We start from the raw sequence: 12,241 nt of genomic DNA on the forward strand, positions 1-12,241 counted from the left end.
TGGGGGAAATGTCACAGCAATGCCTGTATGTGATGAAGGTGACACTGACCTGTTTCTTCCCTAGAAAGACAGTTAATGAGATGGCAGGGTGTTGGTTCTAGGAGCAACATAGACAGCACCAATCTGCTTTGCTGCTACTGCTGTTTTTTTGTTTTGTTTTGTTTTACCAATACAAACCTTTACATTTGTTATTTAGAGTTATATTTACATTATCTACAGTTGTAAAAACACTGAAAATTATCAGAACAGTTAAGCACAATGAATACCTGAAAAATCCTCATCTTGAGGAAAAGCTGACTTTCTAGGGCTGTAAAAACATTTAAAATGAAAACAGCCTTCCTGTGTTTCTCTTATACTGGCAAACCTGTGTCATCGTATTTTTCCCAAGCAACAGACTCCCCAGCTAGCTGTGCTCTCTCAAGAGGAGGCTTTCACAGCTCCAGTTGGAGGGATATGTCCAGAGGTCTCCCAGACTTAAAAACTACTATTAGCAGCAGTGTTTTACTTGTCTCACCTGGCTGGCCTGGCAAACCTGGGTCTCCTTTGCGTCCTCCTGCACCATCAAAGCCAGGGAGTCCATTGCGTCCAGGATCTCCTGGAGGGCCAATTGGACCTACAGGAGAAAGCAGTAGGGTTTTCAAATGTGCGTAGAATAAATCCACATCCAGATAGAGCTAGGACACTTGACATCCATGAGTGGCACTGAATTCATAATCTGGTTTTGTCTTTAATTCAGATAAATGAAAGAATAGTTCAAGCCCAGGATGAAAAGATGCAGACAAGGATTTAGGTTTAATTTTAAACAATCCATTTGCCTCTGTGGAGAATTCTATAATATGGCGGTTGTGTGCTCCTTGCCTTCAGTACAAGACATAGCACAAGGCCCAACTTTTGTTCTATATCCCAACAAAAGGCAAGGCTGTTGCTGCCTGTATACTTCATTTATGAAAAGACTGCTGTTAAGCCACTAATAAACTGGAAAGACTGAAGTTAGTTTCTAGTTTTCTTTTAGAATCACAGTTGGCTGCAAGTATAGAGTGAATTGGCCAACTAGACAGGATTTAGTTTAAAAATCATACAACCTCACAGCGTGGAAACTAACAGCCCATCAAATCAGCCTTCTATCCTTCTGGTGGTTGGGACAGAGAAAGCATCAGATCTTAAATGCATACGAATTTCATTATAGAGATTTTAAAAACATTAACCTAATCATTCAATTAGGATAGCCAGATGAGCGAGAAAAAATTGGACTGGGCCTAAAAGAAATTAGGGCATGAGAAATGAACCTTTCAAGAAAGGTTCAAAAGAGAAAGTGCAACCCATGGTGGTGTAGTATTCTACTAGCTGCTGAGACTCCTGTCGTCAAAGACAAACTCTGACAAGTGAAAGGAGAATGAGGGAAATGTTTGCAAATACATAAGGCTTGAAAAAGATGATCTACAAAGGTACCTGGTAAACCCTGAGGTCCTGGGAGTCCTTGTAAACCTTTTAATCCAGGCTGGCCTGGAATCCCTGGTGGGCCAGCATCTCCTTTGATTACAATACTCTGTCCTGAAGGACCAGGTAATCCAGGGGGACCTAAGAGGCAAAATATATAAAGTTGAAGGTAGGGAAGAGAAAGGTTGGAAAGAATGAATGCCAAAATAAACCTCAGATCAGAATAAGAATTGGTTTGAGAGAAATGAGTTACATGTATTGGAATTTACTATGTCCAACAGAAATCTGTTTGGGAAAATTACCTTTATTTCCCCCAAAGAGCCAAAAAAAAAAAATAATTTCTTAGGGTCTTATTTGTCCATAGATTAGGGTCTACGGACAAATTAGGCATATAGTCCCTATTTTCAAGCCTTGAAGTGTGATTGCAAATCTGTGAACACTGGTGTCAAGGGAAGACAGTTCTGTTTCCTGATGAATCCATTCTGATTCTAACGTCATTTGCGGATCTTGTTTGTTGAGTTTGTCAAGGGAGCCACTGAACTAACTAGTAGAGGAATTTAGTAGATACCCTGTTTCATAGTTTATAGGAAATGTCTGTAAGTCTCTCAGCAAAAGGAACTATTTTCATATTAAAAATATAGAAACATACCTATGAGACTTGCTCTTGTGATCTATTCTATTGAATATGGGAAAGTTAGTATAAAAGGTAAAAAAAAAAAAAAAAAAAAAACAACTCAATGAAGCATTCTTGTTGGTCCTGTATCTATCTTAAATTTAAAAAGTCTGTTCTTGATATTACATTATTGAAACAGAGAGCTTGAGAGATTAATATAATAAGAAGAGGGAAAGTCCTGCCTATTTCCCCTCAGTTGTTGGGGACTGAGACTCTGAAAGTTTCAACTGAAAGGCAGAATGCAAACTTTCAAATTCTTCAATGAATTTAAGTATCAGGTATAACTAGCTCCAGAAATAAGTCTTACCTGGTGGGCCAATAAGTCCTGGATCCCCCTCAGGGCCAGTTGAACCAGGTACTCCACTGGGTCCTTTCATGCCTACAAAGAAGGTACAATTGCACAGCAAAGCAACAGGGCCATAGCCTTTACCCAGCCAGATCAGGAACTGTGTGTGTTCTCCCAAAGGAATTTAATGTAAAGGGGGAAACTGCAAAACATCCCTTCAAATACCTGGAAATCCTGGAACACCAGGGAGACCAGGATCTCCTTTCATTCCATTGAGACCTGGCCGGCCAGGGTTACCCTGAATAAATAAAATCATTAATTTTAGAACAATATTGGGGGCAGGGAAGGAAGAGCATAGGTGGTATTGCACAGTGATTTGCAGAACTGGCTCTAGAGTCAAACTTTTAGGATTCAAATCTCAGTTCACCTTTTAGTAGCTTGTGTGACCTTGAGTTGATTGTTTATTCTTTCTGCTGCATCATTTTCTTACCTCTAACAGAGAAAATAATAGTATCTACTTCATGAAGTTGTTGTGACGATTAAATGAGATAATTGATATTAAGTACTAAGAAAACTGGTTATGATGTGTACTTAATGGTAGTTATTATTCTATAATAGCTATATTATTTTATAATATAATGGTAATTATATAATGACAATAATATTTTATTATCATTAACAAAGGCACTTCTTTTGAGTGTAGCCCTGATGTAATAAGTGCGTGAATTAAAATCCAAGAAGTGATGAAGTCTAACAGACTAAGTAAAAAATAGAGTAGGCTTGTTAATTAATTGGGTTTGAGGGCCAGGAAAACTATGGGGAGAGGAAGAGTTGAGAATAACTCTAGAATGAACCTAAAGGAAGAGTAAGTGTGGAACAATGAAGTTTACTAATAGTAACAAACAAAGAGACAAGTCTAGAACATCTTAAGCAAAAATGTAAGAAAGAGCTTAAAGGGGGGCCATGTCATAAAGTCATAGGATCCAGCTTGAAGGGGCTCCCAAATCTAGGACAGTTTGAGAATCAAAATAAGTAAGGATAGTTTAAAAATTACAAATCATTGAAAAGAATGAGAGTTTATGCGTCTATGATGATAACAAAGAGCCAATATATGGAAGAGAAGGGAGGCTCTTGGTTACAGAAGGGCCAAGTGGAATATGTGGAGGCAGTGCTAGAGTGGGACGATCATCAGTTGCCACTATCACAGAATTGAATGGCTGAGGCAGAAATCATAGACAGATATTCTAAGAAGAAATTCTGATGTGGAACAGTATAGTTGTATGATCTTAATGTGTCTCCCTGTAGTTTTGCTTATTAGTTACAAGGGGAAAAAGAGTAACCATGTAGTGGAGAAACCAGGTAACAACTTAATGGGAAAATAAAAATTAAGATAATTAATTAAGGGCAGATGAATATTGTGGGCCTCCATATCTGAGAACACACCACTCATAGAGTATTCCATCTGGGGAGGCACATCTTCAATCTAATTATGAAGAAACAGCAGGCAAAAGAAGAAACATTCTTTTTTTAATGGGAAGGGGCTACACATATTTCTTCAAAAATGCCCAGGTCATGAAAGAAAAAAATAGGCTTATTTCAGAAAAAAAATACATAATTATACATATACACACAGAGAAAATACACATAGAGAGCAAATGGGGCAAAACATTAACAACTGGTCCATTTGGGTAAATAGGGTTTTTTACCATTCTTGAAAATTTTCTATAAGTTTAGTATTATTTCCAAAATGAAAATTAGAAAGGGTACAAATGTAAGAACTTGCATAAAAGAAAATGAATAGAACTTGAAAATACCATGTTTATAAAACGTTGGTATCAGACAGTAGTCTTGAATCTGGCAAAGTGACATGCAAATTGGAACTACATTGGAAATGAATGAGGTAGGGAGTGAGTAGAGAATGAATAAAAAGAGGATTAAAAATTTAAGTCTAGATGTCTAAAAGAATAGCGATAACAGGGAAAAAGGTGGGTTGTTTTAAACTTTAAGGACAATTTCTTTAGATTTTTTTTTCTGCTATAAAGCAGCCATCAAAGCTAAAAGACTAAGCCCAGACTTTGTTGGCTGTCAAATCTAACAACAACCCTCCTGAATGAAGGAAGGAAGCTTTGAGGGTACATAAATAAACATGTGACTTTCTGGGTCACTCAAACCAAGGTGGAAAACGCATGAATATAGACGTGGGGATATGTTATTATTCTCCTTTTACAGGTAAAGACAGAAACACAAAGTATCTGTCTGCCTTCCTCATAGACACAGAGCACAACTGTACAGTGGAGCTGCAAAGTGACTCTAACTACAAAGTCTAACATATCCCCACTCACCATGATCAGTTCTCTATGGAAGACTCATCCACATGCAATGCTTACACACACACACACACACACCACATATCCTTTTATAATTTGCTTTTGCTGAAATCAAAGTTTCTGAAATCAAAATCTATACACACCAAGAACTCCAGTTAAAACTATCTTTGGGGGAACCCGTTAACTATAAGGTAGCAAAGTCCCTTTAGTTGGTAGAAGACAGGAACTTGCCTTTTTCTCTGTACTTCACCAGGAAGCCATGCAAAGAGCCTTGACCAGTAAATGCGAATTAAAACAATGCAGTTTGGAATTCTCATTTTGAATGCAAACACCCACATCCATTTCTCATCAAATATCTATTCCTATTTCCTACCTGGAGTCCTGGAGGACCTTGATCACCTTTCAAACCAGGCAAACCAGGTTGCCCAGGTTGGCCTGGGTTACCTCTTTCTCCTTTAATAGCCCCACTTCCAGGTAGACCCCGGGGACCTTCTGGACCTGGTGGACCTTGATAATGCACAACAAATAGCCACATTTCAGTATAACATAAGAACAGCATAAAAGGCTTTTAAATTATCCAAATACTCTTAGTCATCTATTAGTTTGCAGAATAAAATCCAGAGTACATTAAAATATATAGATCAGTGCTGACTCTCTAATGTAAACTGGGCTGGGTTCTTTTTGTTATGAACACTGGGTTGCAGATTCTTTAATTTTGTATTTTATTATACATTAAATCCAATAAGCTCATATCTAAAGGAAGGACTTCAGACATTGTAATAAAGATTGCTTCTGTAATCCTTAACTGTTTGATTTAAGTGAACCAAAACAGATACCATAGAGCACTGTTCTCAAATTGGAAATGCATCAGAATCCCCGGGAGGGCTTGTTAAAATAGATTCTTGGATATACCCCCAGAGTTTTGGATTCTGTTAGGCTGGAGAGGGGCCCAGGAATTTCCATTCTAACAAGTGCCCTGTAAATAAAAAGTGTCCTGTAGCTAAAGCTGCTGGTACACCGCCACATTTTGTAGGGCAATCAGGGATTCACATCATTTGCTTCATTATGATTAAAATAAAGTTGCTTTATTTGTAAGTAGTTACTTTTATTCAGTTTGTATTACTATGCAATTAAGATAGTTATTTAAGCAAACTAATTGCATAATTTCATTTTAGTGATATGCTTAAAACATGGGAATATTTTAATGTCAGAAATTCACGGAGTCAATATAGTACTTTTAACTTAATTTAAAAATGCTTTTGTGTTATTTACATTTTAAATATTTCTGAAGAAAAATAAAGGACTTGGCATATAACTTCTGAATAAATAAATAATTTAAAAGGGGATTTTGCTAAGCTCCTTCCTTATACTATGTTTTAAAATGTTCCTTCTAAATAAAGTTATCGGGTTCATTAAGTGACCAAGAAGATCTTATAAATAGCCACATTTTTCCTCACTAGGTGGGAAATAGCTGTCTTGCCTGCAGAGTGCTGAGGTGGAGACTAAATAGCCCTGCCTTAAGAAAATAATTACAAAGTCCCAAATAATGAACAGTACATAGTGAGCACCTATACCTTCTCTCTTCCAGTAATCTTAGCTTTTCACTGGTTTCAACAAAAAAGGAAAATACGTAGAGTTTATTTTTAAGGGAAATTTCACAGGCATATGAATTTAGAATACTGAATTCATGTTTACATACAGACAAAAGGTCACATCTTTGATCCCGTCCTTTCCAGTACTCTTATGACTCAGAATCAGTGGCTTCATGCTAACAATGCAGCATGGCTTAGAGATCATGAATGCTGGACTCATTAATCAATCATTAGCTATTTGACCTCTGTAAGTTTTATTCATCACCTTGGCCTCAATTTCAACTTCTTTAAAATGGAAATAAGAATAGAACCTACTTTATCAGGATGTTCCAAGAATTAAATAAGATAATATCTATAAACACAGTGCCTGGCACATAGTAAGAATTATATAAGAATTTTTAAACAATTATTATCTTCATTACTAGTAAAACTGAAGGTAAGAACATATTTAAAAATATGAACCTGTTTTTAATCTTTCAGCTATTTCTATGTGATTTCATAATATAATACTGTCACTTGAGAAAGAGGAAGCAGGTTCACAACAGTACAACAATCATTTATCTTTAAACAGTTTAAATCATACAGTTACCCTAGCCCAGCAACCAGATAGACACTCTCAGAAATTCCCTTCCCAATCATAAAGAAAGGGTTGGGTATTTTGAATTTAAACAAATAAAAACAATTATTGAGTTCAAACCCCTAGGTAGGGTTTTTGGACAAAAATTGTTACCTTCTTCCATAATGTGTAATTTAGACTAGAAATCAGGTAGCAAATCAGATTATTAAGAGAAAAGTAAACTATCTGTGAATCAATCTACGAGTGACTAGGGTAAGATTAAGAGGAGAAAAAAAAGGAACATTTTATTCTTCTCTCCCCAATCTGAAAAGTAATCAGAACACTTATCATTTTGAAAAAAAAAAAAGTAGGTATGTTTTAGGCATTGTTCTGTTTGCAATTAAAAGGAAATTTGGGTAAATTTACATGTTATTGATTCAGACCTATTGTTCTAGTGTCTCTCAAATTTAAATTACTGATTTGCTAATAACACAAGGGGCATGTAAGTTTTATTTATAACAATACTTGAAAGTTACCCTCTTTCATTATTGAAAATAGCCATGAAAGCACAGCTCTGATCAATCTCAGGCAAAACAAATTCAAGAAAATAAAATCAACACACAAAGGTTACAAATGGGTCAGATGCCTGCCTAAATAATGCGTCTTAAATATAAAAATAAGTGTATTTCCATTTAAAATTCAACATGTTTCTATGTATGAATTACCTATTATAAAAAATTGAAAGCACAAAGACCTAATGTTATTTCAAACTTGATTATAAACAAGTCACATTACCTTCACCAAAATGTTAAATACCAGAGCACGTAGTTATTTGAGGATAACAGCACTCTTCAATGACTTCTGAATTATAGCAAAAAAAAGTGCATTTCTCTTGTCACACATACAAAGCATTAAAAAAAAAAAAAATTGACCAGTCTAACCTTGAAAACCTGGGAAGATCAGAGTTCACCAAAGCCCAAAGATCGATGTTAGCAGTATCAGACATCACACAGTACAAAATAAGATTATGAGTTAGAAGTGGTTCACATTATAGCACAAGTTAAACAATAATTCTCTTTGCCAGCATTTCTTACACCTACAGCATAATCAGTATGCAAACAGAACCATACAGGAGTATAGAGAGCCAAATATTTTAAAATAGAGCTTATTCTATGAAATAAGCTGCTAGTTTTCATTAACTCAAATGAAATGCTACAATGGCTTTCCAAAAGTTAGAACCTCAAAATATGAAAGTTGGAAAGGGAGTACCACTTCACTGATAGCCTTCTACTCCTTTGGGTAAAACTTTTGGGTAAAAGTTTATCTTGGCCTCTGCCATTCTTTAGCAAAAACACAAGGTGCAAATTTCTTGGTATAGGCAGACTGCTCCAAGGAGCTACAGTTGAAGACCTTACCAGGCAAATATACAAAGATCACAGATGACCTAACAGAGAAATTAAAACACAAATATACAATGGCCATTACCAACTGTACTTCTGTTTGTCTTCTTTGAAAATCATTCCATGAAGACAGATCGTGATTTTTAAAAATAATCCATCAAGAAGCTTTCTTCTCTTCCATTATTACTTGTAATATACTCAAAGAGAAAAAACCAATATATGTTTGCTCACCATTGAACTTGAAAACTAAGAGTAGAATTTTCCAAAGATGTGAAGACCATCACTGAAGGGGCCCTTCAAAAATATTTTGGCATGCAATATCCCACCCCAAACTACAGAAAATATCACATCTACTTTATATTATTCAGTGTACATATTAAATTAGACTATTAACTATTAAAAGAAGGATCATTAAAAAGATAAAAAGCTTACAAACAGGACAACTCCTGGTTAATGTTAATTGACTATAAACCCAATTTCCTTTTCTTACAAGTCTTGCTATGATTTATAGGTTGAGGTTTGCAGAGAGAATAAATTGTACTAGCATACTGAATCCTAGAAATTAGAAGACCGAGGATTTATTCTTGGCTCTACTACTTACTTATGAGATTCTGGGCAATTCAATCTCTCTGAGCTTGTTTTCTCACCCACACAATGGGAATAGTGTTGTCTACCCTAATGTCCTTCAGAGTTGTTTTAAAGATGAAATATATTTTTTAAAATGTTGACCTGCCATGTGCAAGATGACACAGGGAACACAGAGATTAGCTAGACCCAAACTCTGCCTTCACGGAGCGTGATATAAATGATGGTGTGTCATATAAATATAAAACATTACTATACCAAGTAATAAGACTCTTAAAGCATTTGACAATTTGAAATCCAGGAAGCCAAAAAATCAGCTTCTGTTTGTTTAAATGGTTTCTAAATCACATACAGCAAACTGACTCAAGACAACACTTTGAGCAGAGTCTGGCAACACTATTAGCTAGATAAATTAGAATTTCTACTTAAGATAATTCAGTTTGAGTAAAGACATTTTATATATGTGTTTGCTATAGAAGGACCAAAATAAGAACTCTTAGAAAAATATCTCATTGAAATATATGATATTTCAGTCTAAGTAACAAGGAAAACTTCAGATCATATCATAGCAAAACTTCTAAGACTTTAATTTCTAAAAGGTAACATTTTAATGAGTTATATGCCAAGTCAATTTTGTACACGAGTTTCTAAATTATTTCTCAAATGACCTAACAAAGTTTAACTGAAAAACCAAATAAAACAAAAAATCTCTTATACATGAGTAGTAATAATTAAAGATAAGCTAATGAATTGATTGGTAAATTTTAAATCCAGTTTCCACTTAGGGTTGCAGTCTCCAATTGCTGCAAAGAAGAGAATACTACAGATACCGGGTTCCAATAACTGTGATTTAGAGTACATCTTGTAAATAAGTTGTCAAATCAGTTTTAAACTAATATGGCTACTTTCCTTTTTTTTTCTCTGAATATATTCTAGAGCCTTGGAATAAAACAATCTTGTGGCTGACAGTAAAGTCTGGAAGTGATCAAGGCAGCAACTTCTATGCAAGTCAGACAGGGGGGGGACTCAAAATTACTTCAAAGTATACCTTAGTCTTCTCTTTATCTTGGCAATAGTTAAATAGCATGCATTTGTCTTAATCTTTTTGATGACATCCATTTAGGAAAACACAAGAAACAGTAGGGGTTGATGGAGACTTAAGAGTTAACAGCAAACAAAAAAGCAAAGGCAAGGCCCAGTCTGCTGTGCTAAAAGTCTCCTAAAATGGCAGAAGCAGCTTTGTTCAATCACTTATCATATTTATAACTAGAGTAAGAGGCCAGATCATAAGCATCAAGATATGTAGCTGTCTGTGTGGAAAGATGATATGTTTTACTAGTAGAACAGATACTTAACTAAGTACTGGGGAACCCCAAGTCAGATTCCCTGCTATGCCAGTAACTAACAATATGACCTTGAGCAAGCTTATTCACTTCTTTGGGCCTTAGTTTTCTTATCTGTGACTAAACTTCAGACAGATTCCTCTGAGCCCTCTTCTCAATTAGGCCTTACTCCTTGGGCCCTGTCCTTGGTCTGTTGAGTCCACTTTTAGCAAGAATCTTGCTAAGTCAGTTTAGGGTGAGTTGCCCCCGCCCCCGCCCCCGATATCTGATCACGTTCCTTATTCCTCATCCTTAATGTCTAAGTCCTTAGACTGCCTTTAGCAAGACTCTAGCAAGACTTTGGCAAGACCTCAAGGACCCTGATAGCCCTTAGACTACCTTTGGTGAGAACTCTAATAGGCCAGTTTAGCAAGAATCTGTTTACCCTTGATATCTCTTTTTAGTAATTTTTCATCCACTGAGTCCTTTACTCTGAATGTGAAGTTGCTCAGTCGTGTCCGACTCTTTGCGACCTCATGGACTGTAGCCTACCAGGCTTCTCTGTCCATGGGGTTTTCCAGGCAAGAGTTCTGGAGTGGTTTGCCATTTCCTTCTCCAGGGAATCTTCCCATCCCAGGGATCGAACCCAGGTCTCCCGCATTGTAGGCAGATGCTTTACCGTCTGAGCCACCAGGGAAGATCCTTTACTCTACTAGTTGAATAAAATCCCCATTTGACCTCGTTGTACTCCGACCTGAGCTCAGTCTCTCTTTCCTGTTGCAATAGTCTTTCCCCTAATGCAATAGTCTTGAATAAAACCTGTCTTACTACCATTAGCTGGTATCTAGTGAATATCTGTTTGACTAATGTAAAACTTAGGTCCTTCTGGAGTGATAATATATAGTTATATGAAATAATGGGTTTGTGGGGTAGTAATAAATCAAGGAATCAATTCAGATAGAGATAGACTGCTTTCTAAAAAGCATCTTGAAAAAGTATAAATTTTAAAATAAGAAGAAGAGAAAATTTCCTGCCATTCCCAGTAGCTAGAACTTAGGATTATACTTTTTCCCCTTTTAGCTGCTCCTCAGAAATGTGAAAAGGGCTCTTTATCTTGAATAATAAACACATTCAGATATTTGTGATTCTTTTTACTTCTGATTAGGTGAAAATCTTTTAATATTAATCAGCAATTTTCTAATGGGCAGCTCTTGGTAACTATTTCTAGGTGTGTACTGTTTATATGTATAGGATGAAAATAAGATTAAGAGGTTTCTAATCTTTGCTGGTTACACTAAATTTATTTTTAACTCTGAGCCTATTAGTTCATTTATATAGTAGCAGAATTTAGAACTTTGTGACAAACAAAAATGTGAAGGTGGGATGGTTTGAAAAGTTACAAGAGGTATGGTTCATCAAGAATTGCATATTTGCAGGATCTGATAATATATATTATTCTTTAAAAATATCTTTTTGAAGAATAGTTTAATTTCAATAATATTAGCAGATATGAAGCAAAAATAGGAAATACACAGAAAATGTAAAATAGTATATAATATAGTTTTGAATACTATAAATTTCCAACTAAAAAAAACATAGATATATAAATTTTAAAATGATAAATCAGTTTTTCTAAGTAGGTTATTTTGAGTTATTCCAATAGACAGAAAAACTGGACTGTACAAATTCCTAACAACTTTCAGAGATAGACCAACATGTAAGAACTGAATTGGCATATATGCTCTTAAAATATATTCAAATACTTGAAAACATTAGACACATGTGTATATATACCTATATATACACATACACATGTGTATATAAATAATATACACATACATATAAATATATATATATATAAATAAAAGAAAAAGTTTCATATTTCATGCAGATACTACTTTGGAGTTAAGGAGCTAACCTGTAGGACCTGGATAGGGATCAAAGTTCACCAAGGCCCAATGTCATCATTAACAAAAAGGAAAAATATCAAAATTGTTAGAAATATCAAGAAACTAAAGCATTACACTAATTTTTTTCAAGTTAAACTTTAATTCAATAAAAGA

At 35.3% G+C, this 12,241-nt stretch overlaps 1 protein-coding gene across 3 annotated transcripts in view; it reads right to left on the bottom strand.

Moving 5' to 3' along the window:
- Positions 1-12,241, bottom strand: part of COL4A5 (collagen type IV alpha 5 chain) — a 252,576-nt gene that overhangs the window by 10,873 nt on the left and 229,462 nt on the right. The window contains exons 42-48 of one of the 3 annotated variants that reach the window (XM_027533232.1): positions 12,097-12,105; positions 7,813-7,821; positions 5,097-5,230; positions 2,622-2,694; positions 2,418-2,489; positions 1,450-1,578; positions 515-613 (exon numbers count right to left, since the gene is read on the bottom strand). In XM_027533232.1, coding sequence (XP_027389033.1) covers positions 515-613; positions 1,450-1,578; positions 2,418-2,489; positions 2,622-2,694; positions 5,097-5,230; positions 7,813-7,821; positions 12,097-12,105 — 525 coding nt within the window. Of the gene's footprint in view, positions 1-514; positions 614-1,449; positions 1,579-2,417; positions 2,490-2,621; positions 2,695-5,096; positions 5,239-7,812; positions 7,822-12,095; positions 12,106-12,241 lie in introns of all 3 variants that reach the window. The other 2 variants (XM_027533234.1, XM_027533235.1) reach the window with 2 other exon arrangements.

This window comes from Bos indicus x Bos taurus, chromosome X (genome assembly GCF_003369695.1).
Source record: "Bos indicus x Bos taurus breed Angus x Brahman F1 hybrid chromosome X, Bos_hybrid_MaternalHap_v2.0, whole genome shotgun sequence".
In the NCBI taxonomy this organism is placed as follows: Eukaryota; Metazoa; Chordata; class Mammalia; order Artiodactyla; family Bovidae; genus Bos; species Bos indicus x Bos taurus.